At 39.5% G+C, this 11,564-nt stretch overlaps 1 protein-coding gene across 3 annotated transcripts; it reads left to right on the top strand.

The window, feature by feature from the left end:
* Window positions 1–748: 748 nt before the first annotated feature.
* On the top strand, window positions 749–11,546 carry LOC131319713 (ABC transporter C family member 10). 3 transcript variants are annotated; one of them, XM_058350101.1, is made up of 13 exons: window positions 749–905; window positions 1,350–1,536; window positions 4,151–6,228; window positions 6,705–7,025; window positions 7,117–7,203; window positions 7,516–8,106; window positions 8,197–8,361; window positions 8,834–9,128; window positions 9,564–9,778; window positions 9,865–10,170; window positions 10,284–10,347; window positions 10,676–10,915; window positions 11,030–11,546. In XM_058350101.1, exons 3-13 carry the CDS (start codon window positions 4,180–4,182, stop codon window positions 11,140–11,142), a joined length of 4,446 nt encoding a protein of 1,481 aa, XP_058206084.1. In that variant the 5' UTR covers window positions 749–905; window positions 1,350–1,536; window positions 4,151–4,179; the 3' UTR covers window positions 11,143–11,546. The 3 variants fall into 3 exon arrangements, with proteins under 3 accessions (XP_058206084.1, XP_058206085.1, XP_058206082.1); XM_058350102.1 differs by having other exon boundaries at window positions 750–905; window positions 1,398–1,536; XM_058350099.1 differs by having other exon boundaries at window positions 750–905; window positions 1,347–1,536.
* The last annotated feature ends 18 nt before the right edge of the window (window positions 11,547–11,564 follow it).

Genomic DNA, 11,564 nt, shown 5'->3' with positions numbered 1-11,564 from the left:
TAAGTCTCCCTTGAAAATAACTCGTTTGAGATTACGAAGGAAAATAAGGAATCTATAGGAACTTTCCTTTTTCACATACAAAGGAGTGGGCAGGTATTCGTGGCATAGAAACCGGAGGAGCAAGGTGTTAAGAGATTACAAGTTCAAATTCTACGAAGGTCAACATTTTCAATCATGGGGCCACAGGAGATTTGCCTGACTCTCTCAACTTCAAAATTTTAAAATTAGTCGAGGTGCACATGAACCAGCTAAACATCCGTTTATTATGGGAAAAATGTGATTCTAGAAAGTGTTTAACACATCATGACGGTGGCCACAAAGATTCAATAATTTGCCTCCGGACCCAAACTTTAGGGAAATAATTTTTTTGGAAGGACAGCTTTTCATTTAATAGTATTAAATTAATACTATTAGATTTCGTATACAAAGTTCCAAGTTCATTATTGATCGTAGAAACCCGAATCTATGAGTAATATCTCCATTTTTTTTAATGCAAGATGTCGTAGACGAGTTTACGTGCACCTCGGACTAATCTTTACCTCCCCTCTCATAGTCGTTTCACACGCTTTATGCGTGGAGGTAAAGTGACCCCAAAAATTACTGCAAAAAAAAAAACAGAACCTAAAACCTTTAAAAAAAAAAAAAAAAAGCAAACTCGTAAGTCCCGAACCAAGATTACTCGGCCTAAATAACCATCGGGTTAAGAAATATCTCCATTATAAAAACGAACGAAGAGTGACAATTAACGACATGCACCAGCCACAGAGACAAATTTAGAACACTTGTCCAAACAAACAGGCACACTACTGCCAACACCATATAATAATATAATGATCGTAACGCTCTTTTCGGATTCCATCAAACACCTTCGCTCTGCGCCTTAAAATCCCGCGGTTTTGTCTCTGGTTAGCATTTCTCTTCCTCCATCACTAACACTATTATCAAACGATTCAGTTATTTGAGAAGAATATTATTCCCACTCCATTCCTTGTTTTTTTGGTTTATCGCTTTAGATTTCGGCTCTGTTTTTCTCCATTCCCAATTGATGTACTCGGATGTTTTTTTCAGATGCAATTTTGCAAATGGTTCTGCTGTGAACTTAAATTTCGCGATGTCATTCTCTGATCGCTAGGTCGACGTACATATATATATTACAAACTGTTACTATATAGTACGTTGTAACCATAGCTTTAGATCGTTCCGTTTTATTCTCCATTGCAATGCACTGAGATGTTTTTTTTCCGGTTGGAATTTGGAATGGTTAAACCTTCTGTGTTTGATTTCACGACGTCATTCTCTCACTAGATACACGAACACTTATGATCATGTGTCTATTTTGTAACCAGAAGGCGGAGTGTTTGGCAATGGAGATTGGTTTAATGTGGATAAATACGCAGTTGAACTCGCGTTTGGTTGCCAATTGGGATCTTTGGTAGGAGACACAAGATTGCTAGCTGTTTGCAAAAGAAAGGCAAAACTGTTTGCAGAGGGCCGGAAAGCAGAAATTAAGGGTCCCCTACCTCTTTGTGCAATTCGGTTAGTTGTTCGTTATTGCCATCATTATGATTCTTGAACTGATCATTTTTCTATCTCTGTCTGTCTGTGTGTGTACGTGAGAGAGAGAGAGAGAGAGAGAGAGAGAGAGAGAGAGAGTGATTTATGTACACTCATTTAGATCCCTATGAACTCGTGTAATCCTTCATTTATCTCTTGGTAGTTAGACATGATCAAACTCTTAACTCTTGAGTAACAGAAATACCCTCTAAGGCCTGCTGAGTTTATTAATTTTTTATTTTTTATTTTTTATTTTACGAGACAGTTCATTATCTCACAATACATTACTTTTAATTCAAAAAATAAGTGCTTATTTTAGTTCAGTGGAACGCGCACATTAGATTTCCTTCATCTTTTTCTCTCTCAAAATAACTCGCATTTTATATTTTTCTGATTTTATAGTCTAGCTTCAGTTTGCTCGATTTTCATGTTGAGTAATACTATATCATCTTCGAAACATATGAACCCCTTGTACCGAGTTTCTGAATTCGCCCACCAATGGTACGTGTTTTGGTGCGAAATGGATCGAAGACCTCAAAAGTCTATGTCACTCTATTATGTTCAAGAATTCTATTTGTACACAAATTGTGTTTTGAGATTTTCTTCTCCTCATTTTTTTTTTTTTCGCTCGGTGAAAGTTAACATTGTTAGCTGGAGTTAGGGAGATTTGAAGTTGTCGAATGCATGTGAGTAGATGGTGCTTATACTTGACTACCATTCCCCTTGATTATTTTCTTGTTTGATCTGGTCGTCTCTCATTTGGTCAGAAGCTTTATGTTATACTCTCTTCGGTGCCTCTGTGAACTTGTACATGTAATTGCTCACCTTCGGAATACAAGCCAAGGGAATAGGGCATGAATTAAGCCTAAGTATGCGCAGATCGCATTAACCAAACTTAGCATAAAGCTAAGTCTAAGAGCATCCGCAATGGAATAATCAGGAGTTGCGAAAGTTAATAATGCAAAGATCCATTATGGTACAATCAAATTTGAATAATCAAAACTTGCCACGTCACTTTATCAACTTATAAAAATTTAAAAATTGTGACATAGAAAACAATTTTTTTAAAATAGTTCTCAAACTAATAAAAACAAGTTATTAGAAAAAGAGAAAAAAAATTTTGAAAACTTTGATTTTAAAAAAAAAGTTTTTGGCAAAAAGTTTTTAAAAAAAATAGTTTTTTTAATAAAAAAGAACAGTTTTTTGAAAAAAAAAGTTTTAATAAAAAAACTTTTTTGAAATAAATTGTTTTTGCAAAAAAGATAGTTTTGGGAAAAACAGTTTTAATAAAGAAATAATTTTCACAAAAAAGAAAAAACAGTTTTGAAAAAAACAATTTTTGCCCAAAAAAAAAACTGTTTTTTAAAAGTATTTTTCTTAGAAACATGTTAAAAATGGAAGAGAGAGAATGTTTTTGTGTAATAATGGTGTACTTGATTGAGGAAATATGGGGACAACTAAATTTGGTTATTGACAAAAGGTTGCTAGTTTTGAATATCCAAATACCAAAATTTGATGAGTTGCTAAGAGGCTGCTAAGTTTGGTTATTTCAATGTAAGCTCTTTTTTGAGCAAATGTCGCTAATTTTAGCAACCTTTTGATTTTGATTATAGCATTGTGGAGGCTCTAAGTACATGTAATTAGGATATGGCAAGATACAAGGCATAAATTAAGGGCAACTAATGATTAATAATGACCTTTTACCTAAAAGGGGTTGTTGCACAAGAAAAATTATTCAATGCTCTTAGGGCTGTCCAGACCCCTTCCTCACCACACTTTATGATGAGATCCAAGACAAAGCGTGTGGATGATTCCATCACAATACATGGTGGAGAAGGGGCTTGCCCCAGGTGCACTGAATAATTACTCGTTTCATGTGGTACCCCAGGTGCTGCAGTGAATAATTACTGTTTCACAGGGACATATATAGTAGAAGGTACTTCGATCTCTTTTTTAAGGATACGGCAAGATACAAGGCATAAATTAGGGTCAACTAATGAATAATAATGACCCCTAAAAGGGGCTGTTGCACAAGAAATATTATTCAATGCTCTTGGGGCTATCTAGATCTCTTCTTCACCACACATTATGATGAGACTCAAGACAAATCGTGTGGATTCCATTACAATGCATGGTGGAGAAGAGGCTTGGGGCACCACGTGGAGGTGCCCGGCCCAGGTTCACTGAATAATTACTCGTTTCACAAGTACATATATAGTAGAAGGTACTTCGATCTCTTTTTTATTTAATAATGGGTGGATTAGGCAAACTCATGGCCCATGTATTTCGAAACACGTGTTCTCCCCCCAAGAAGCAAGAGTTACTAGTTCTCTTTTCTTATTTTAGGACTCCAATTCATATGTTGTCCCGCTTTCACCTTCTTAAGTTATTTTATAGTACGATTTTGCCCCCACTAAATAGAAATCCTGTGTCTGTCTCTTAATAGCAGAGAGCCTTTTAGTTCTGTTTTTTTTTTTTTGGCTTTTTTCCTTTCCAATTATGGTCTAGACTCTAGCATATCTGATATTCTTGTTGAAAGCCTCCAGTGGTCGCATAAATGTTATTGCTGACCTTCTGAGTTGATAACTGTGTGCAGAGTTCGCTTGAAAAAAGTTGGGGAGAAAAATGGAGGGCTTATGGAGTGTGTTTTGTGGAGAATTTGGCTGTCAGGCTGGAGGTGGACTCCCTTGTGGCCTAGATTTCGCTTTCGTGACACAACCTTCGTCGTGCATCAACCATGCGTTGATCATTTGTTTCGACATATTGATCATGATCATATTCATATTCAATATAATTCAGAAGAAATCATCAAAGTCTGCGCACTTGCCCGCTCAAACTCAAGGTAGTTCACTTCTGCAGATAATTTCTGCCACTTTCAATGGTGTTTTGGGAATGGTTTATTTGTGTTTGGGTATTTGGCTGTTGGTGGAGAGATTGAGGTTGTCCCAAAGCATTTTTCCTCTACATTGGTGGTTATTAGTTCTGTTTAAGGGATTCATATGGTTGCTCGTAGGCTTAACCGTAAGTCTTAGGGGAAATCATTTCGAAAAAGGCCCCTTGCGCGTTTTGTCCATTCTTGCGTCCTTGTTTGCCGCAATTGCTTGCGGCTTATCGCTCTTTGCTGTCCTAAATGAAAAAGAAGTGTCAACTAAGGTAGCTTTAGATGTATTGTCTTTTATTGGAGCAAGTTTGTTGTTGCTTTGCACCTACAAGGGCTACAAATTTGAAGAAATTGAAGAACTTTGTTACACTTACACCCCCTTGGCTGATGAGATCAATGGCAGCAGTAAAACTCAAACTGCTACCGTTACTCCATTTTCCCAAGCCGGGTTTTTCGGCAAAATGTCGTTTTGGTGGTTGAATCCAATTATGAAAAATGGCAAGGAGAAAACCCTTGAGGACGAAGATGTACCGGAATTGCGCAAGGAAGACCGGGCGGGAGCTTGTTACTTGCTGTTCATGGAGCAATTTAACAAGAAAAAACAAGCTGATCCATCATCCCAACCGTCTGTTTTGAAAACCATAGTTTTATGCCATTGGAAGGAGATTTTTGTGTCCGGATTCTTTGCCTTTCTAAAGATCACCACTCTATCTGCTGGTCCACTCCTTCTCAACGCCTTTATTGAAGTTGCCGAAGGCAAAGAAAGCTTTGAAAACGAGGGTTACGTATTGGCTGTATCGCTCTTCTTGGCGAAGAGCTTAGAGTCCTTAGCACAAAGGCAGTGGTACTTCAGAACCAGGCTCATTGGCCTAAAAGTGAGGTCTTTGCTAACTGCAGCCATTTATAAGAAGCAATTGAGACTATCCAATGCTGCTAAGATGAAGCACTCAGCCGGCGAGATAACCAACTATGTCACCGTGGATGCTTATCGGATTGGAGAGTTTCCTTTCTGGTTTCATCAAACTTGGACGACAAGCCTCCAACTCTGCTTCGCTTTGATTATACTTATTCGCGCAGTAGGAATTGCAACAATTGCATCACTATTGGTTATAGTCCTCACCGTGCTTTGCAACGCTCCCCTTGCAAAATTACAACATAAGTTCCAGAGTAAGCTTATGGTGGCGCAAGATGAGCGGCTCAAGGCTAGTTCAGAGGCTCTTGTGAACATGAAGGTGTTGAAACTATACGCATGGGAAGGTCATTTCAAGAATGTGATAGAGAACTTGAGGAAAGTGGAGTATAAATGGCTATCAGCAGTTCAGATGCGTAAATCATACAATAGCTTGCTATTTTGGTCATCGCCTGTGTTGGTGTCGACTGCCACTTTTGGGACATGCTATTTTCTTGGCATACCTTTGTATGCTAGCAATGTCTTTACGTTTGTGGCGACTTTACGACTTGTTCAGGACCCTATTCGGAATATCCCTGATGTAATTGGAGTGGTGATTCAAGCGAAAGTGGCATTCGCTAGGATCGTGAAGTTTCTTGAGGCGCCTGAGCTGGAGAATGCAAATATTCGGCAGAAGGGCAATGTGGGAATGAAAAGCCATGCCATTTGCATTAAATCTGCCAATCTTTCATGGGAGGAGAATGCATCAAAGCGTCCCACGCTTAGAAATGTAGATCTAGAGATTCAACCCAGTGAGAAGGTGGCTATATGCGGTGAGGTCGGTTCAGGAAAATCAACTCTTCTGGCTGCAATCCTTGGAGAGGTTCCAACCATCCAGGGGACTGTAAGTTCCTGCTTTTCTTCCTTAGTTCACAGTTGCTACTAAGCACATATTGACTATAGAAACCACAGCTTTTCTTTTTACACACATCCTGTACCATCAGTAATGGTTGTGTCCTGTTACATGCATATCATTCCATGGAGTCGGTACGTGTATATGGTGAAGTGTCAGCTCATCTAATTTTGTGTCAAGGACACCTGTACAGTGCAAAATATTTCATTTTTCCTATTTCTTTCACTGTCTCAGCTAAATTGAGATAACAACATGCCCCGTAAATATTTTGCACAATATGCAACGTTTGATGCAGTGTTTAGTATTGCACTTCAGGTGTCCGCTATGTGTACGCCATATATTTTGAAGAGTCCATGTGACACAGAATTACAGTATGCGTGAAAGGGGGTAATCTTGCTCCCTCTAAGACGAAATCAGGAACATTGGTTTTTTGATAGCCTTGGTTCCTTTTGTGCTCTTTTCTACAGATTCAAGTGCATGGGTCTGTTGCCTACGTTTCTCAATCAGCTTGGATCCAGACGGGATCTATTCGAGAGAATATTTTGTTTGGATCTGCCTTGAATCACCAGAGATATCAACAAACATTACAGACGTGTTCCTTGGTGAAGGACCTGGAGTTGCTACCGCATGGAGATCTCACCGAAATAGGAGAAAGAGGAGTCAATCTCAGTGGGGGTCAGAAGCAGCGAATCCAACTTGCCCGTGCACTATATCAAGATGCTGATATATATCTGTTGGACGATCCATTCAGTGCCGTCGATGCACACACTGCTACGAGCCTATTTAGTGTACTGCTCTCATTACAATTTTTACTTCTGTTTTCCGATTTCATTCCTGTTTCCTGCTATCTTATGCTGCCAGCTTACTTGATTGTGCCAGGAATATGTTATGGGAGCCCTTGCAGGGAAGGCAGTCTTACTTGTGACCCACCAAGTGGATTTTCTTCCTGCATTTCATTCTGTTTTGGTTAGTTCGTCTTTCCTCTTTTCGAACGGTTCTTTCCAAGTTTATTCTACCGCAATGCATCTTTGCAGATTAATACCTAATGTCCCATTGATTTCTCATTTGATAGATAATTTAGAGTCAGACGGATTTCACAGCCATATTAGAAGATGTGGTGGCGAGTTTCGCTGTTTAGGGAACTCAAAGTTATTTTTAGTGTGCGTAATATGAACAATGTGTTTTCCCCTAGGGTTAGTGTCCATACGGAGCAGTATAGCGTTAATGAATTTTACTGTTTTTGCCCAACAGTAGTCATTGGTTCCCTTTTCTTGACAGTTGATGTCTGATGGAGAAATCCTACACGCCGCTCCGTACCACCAGCTACTGGCCTCAAGTCCTGAATTCCAGGGCCTTGTTAATGCACACAAAGAGACAGCTGGCGCCGAAAGGCTACCAGAGGTATCTTCTCCCCAGAATCGCGAAACTCCAGCCAAAGAGATCATCAGCAAAACTCGTACTGAGAAGAAATCCATAACATCTCTAGGCGATCAGTTGATTAAGCAAGAAGAGAGAGAAGTCGGAGACAAGGGTTTCACCCCTTACATACAGTACTTAAATCAGAACAAGGGCTACTTGTTTTTTGGGACGGCTTGTCTCTGTCAGCTTGCATTTGTCACTGGTCAAGTACTACAGAACTCTTGGATGGCTGCCAATGTTGAAAATCCAGAAGTTAGCAAGTTGCAATTGATTACCGTTTACTTGGTTATTGGATTTGCCACGATTGTGTTTTTGCTCGGAAGATCTCTGTCTGCAGTTGCTTTGGGTATGCACTCGTCGAAGTCCCTGTTTTCGCAGCTATTGAACTCCCTTTTTCGTGCGCCCATGTCGTTTTACGACTCCACACCTTTGGGAAGGATACTGACTCGGGCAAGTATCTCATACATAACCAGTCGTGTTTGGTATTTAAGATATTCTTAAAACTAACATTGTGAATTCGATTGGTTTTGTTTTATGTAGGTATCATCTGATTTGAGTATTGTTGACCTCGATGTTCCGTTTAGCTTTGTGTACAGCGTTGGGACGACCACGCAAACCTATGCCAATCTTACAGTCTTGGCTGTTATTACTTGGCAAGTCCTGTTCGTCTCCATACCAATGGTTTATTTTGCCATCCTCTTACAGGTAATCTATTTTCCTTTGGAGGTTCTTCAATGAGGGTAACGTTGTGCCATTCAAAATCCCAATCCTCACACATGCAAAAGAAATTACCAACCTACATGATACGAAAATCACACATAAGAATGCTCAATTTTCTGTCTTACACTACCACACCAGCGCCACCCACCACTGCCACCACCACCATAGCAACTCGCTTCCGGAGGCAACCATTTACAAGAACCTGTTTTCCATGGAAAACACTTTTCCCTCAGAAAATGTTTTCTCTGCCCAAAAAAACGAAACAGAAGTGAAATTCATTGAACTGACATTGACAAGTAGGAGATCAAGAAATTGTTTAGCCATAGGTGTTACTTGTGACTGGAAACCAAATAGGAAAGTAACTGAGTTGGCAAACCTTGTCATGCTGTTCTGGTGTGTTAAATCTTGGAATATCAACTACTAAAATTTGCTGGAAACTGGGATTTGTAATCCACAGAGATACTACTTTGCCTCTGCAAAAGAACTGATGCGGATCAATGGCACGACCAAGTCTTTGGTTGCAAACCATCTGGCTGAGTCCATTCAAGGATCTATGACAATAAGAGCTTTTGAGGAGGAGGATCGATTCTTTGTGAAGAATCTTGACCTCATTGATGTAAATGCTAGTCCAAATTTCCACAGTTTTGCAGCAAATGAGTGGCTGATCCAACGGCTCGAAATGCTTAGTGCAATTGTTCTCTCCTCATCAGCACTCTGCATGGTTTTGCTTCCTCCTGGAACTTTCACCTCTGGTGGGTATTATTGAACTATTTTTCTTTCCTATTTGTTCGTCGCTACATCCCCCACAAATTAGGGTGCATTTCAAAACGAACTATCTTTGTTTCTTCTTACATGCATAGATATTAAGAGGTTTAAGACACGGGGGAAGAAAGAAGAGGAAGAAAGGTGAAACACGGAGAGAAGCAAATAAAACTAGACTTCTTAACCACAGATATAAAACCAAATCTGTCGTGGAAACAAACAAAAATGATGAAGATGATGGAAATTTAAGGATGAGTGAGAAGTAAATTCTTACAATGGCATATCCATATTTATGTTATGCAAATGAATGTTATGTAAGCAGGCCTGCTTTCACAAACTGGTAAGATGTTGGAAATTGATTGGTAGAACTATAATCAGCCAGCAATTCTTTCAAATGAAATTCATTACTTGTGTTATTATTGCAGGATTCATTGGAATGGCTTTGTCCTATGGCCTCTCATTGAACTTATCCCTAGTTTTGTCCATTCAAAACCAATGCACTCTAGCAAATTACATTATTTCCGTGGAAAGGCTAAACCAGTATATGCACGTACCAAGTGAAGCTCCTGAAGTGATAGAAGAGAACCAGCCCCCAGTCAGTTGGCCTAGTGTGGGCAAAGTGGAGATTCAAGATTTGCAGGTACATTTTCTGTGCATTCAAAAATTCAACTGGGAAAGGTTGTTAGCAGTTAGCACACAGACTGAGAAAATCTTATGTGAAAACAGATCAGATACAGGCCCGATGCACCACTCGTGCTTCGGGGAATAAGTTGCACATTTGAAGGAGGACACAAAATTGGAATTGTTGGAAGAACTGGCAGTGGGAAGACTACTCTGATAAGCGCTCTATTTCGTCTGGTGGAGCCTTCAAGGGGAAGGATTGTAGTTGATGGAATTGATATTTCTAAGCTCGGACTTCATGATTTAAGGTCGCGTTTGGGCATAATACCTCAGGATCCTACTCTTTTTAATGGAACCGTGAGATTCAATTTGGATCCCTTATCTCAACATACCGACTATGAAATATGGGAGGTAATTTTTAAAAACCTTCTTGTAGTTCTGAAAATGCTCATATGAAGAAAAAGTCTTGTTTATTTAAGGTTGCAATTGCTTACTTTGATTGTTTTTTTCCGCTATCCTGACAGGCTCTTGGAAAGTGTCAGCTGAAAGAGGTGGTTCAGGAGAAGGAAGAGGGCCTAGACTCTTTTGGTAAGAAGCCAGAAATTGTAAATCATAGGGTCCATTTATCTTTTTCTAGACTCCATTTATCCAATGGTAGTTTTGTAGCTTTCACGCAGGCTAACTGGTTCACACGGCGGGAATTCGAGCTAAGCACATTTAAGGCAAATAATTTCCTTCTTACATGTCTCCGCAGATATTTCTGCTTTCAGTGGATAAACGATTCTATTATCTTTTGTCCAAATCCTGGCCCAAACTCTTTCACTAGAAGCATAGATCAACTATTTGCTATCAACTATTTTGTTATAAAACACTGTTTGCAATCCAAAAATCTGAACTAGCTACCGTCCAAATTCAGTTGTGGAAGATGGTTCGAATTGGAGCATGGGACAGAGGCAACTGTTTTGCTTGGGCCGTGCCCTTTTGAGGAGAAGCAAGATACTAGTCCTTGATGAAGCAACCGCATCAATTGACAACACGACTGACTCCATCTTACAAAGGACCATCAGGAGTGAATTCGCTGATTGCACTGTGATCACGGTGGCCCACAGAATCCCAACCGTGATGGATTGCACCATGGTTCTAGCTATCAGTGATGGTGAGTTTTGTTCCTTATATCCTCACCACCGAATAAACAGTATCCATATCCTGCAGTTCTCTCATTTTTGTAGCATTCTACAATTTTGAAGCCAATGCTTTGATCCTTTTACAGGAAAACTAGCAGAGTATGATGAGCCAATGGCGCTAATGAAAAGAGAAGGTTCACTGTTTGGGCAACTTGTCAAGGAATACTGGTCTCATTATCACTCTGCAGAGTCTCATTGAAGCTTTATCACAAAAAATAAGAGAGTGCCCATGAGGAGTGTGTCCGTGATTGCTTGTGATAATGTACATCTTATGTTTCCAGTGATCAAAAGACATTTTCTGCAGTCAGCCCATTGAGAACAATCATCTCGGGCAAGGTTTTCTAATAAGGGAAAAATAAAGAATGTATGTAAATTGCCCAAGAAATTTAGCATAAGAATCCAGTTAAGTGAGGTCTATTTTGTGGTAGTGTACTGTAGTAGAACAATAATTCAGGCCCCATAGAATGGGGAAGGGACCCGAAAGGCCTATTCTTTTGTGTATTATGTATATTGCCTTAGTTTGTCTGTAATGTAATGTCTATTGCCTAGTTCAGGTGGTAATTGCCCTTTCTTCTGAATGCAACAACTTGAATTTATCGTGTATGACTAAAGCCCCAGGCT

The sequence above is a fragment of the Rhododendron vialii genome, chromosome 3a (assembly GCF_030253575.1).
Source record: "Rhododendron vialii isolate Sample 1 chromosome 3a, ASM3025357v1".
In the NCBI taxonomy this organism is placed as follows: domain Eukaryota; kingdom Viridiplantae; phylum Streptophyta; class Magnoliopsida; order Ericales; family Ericaceae; genus Rhododendron; species Rhododendron vialii.
Note: the sequence above shows the minus strand (reverse complement) of the source record. Positions and strands in the feature narration are given on the sequence as shown.

What these genes read in the sequence shown, in the direction of transcription:
- LOC131319713 (XM_058350101.1), top strand. Translation starts at nt 4,180, where the DNA reads ATGGAGGGCTTATGGAGTGTGTTTTGTGGAGAATTTGGCTGTCAGGCT. An exon ending in CTGCATTTCATTCTGTTTTG is followed by an intron (nt 7,204 to 7,515) that starts GTTAGTTCGTCT and finishes TTTTCTTGACAG; the next exon opens with TTGATGTCTGATGGAGAAAT. An exon ending in TCCTGGAACTTTCACCTCTG is followed by an intron (nt 9,129 to 9,563) that starts GTGGGTATTATT and finishes TTATTATTGCAG; the next exon opens with GATTCATTGGAATGGCTTTG.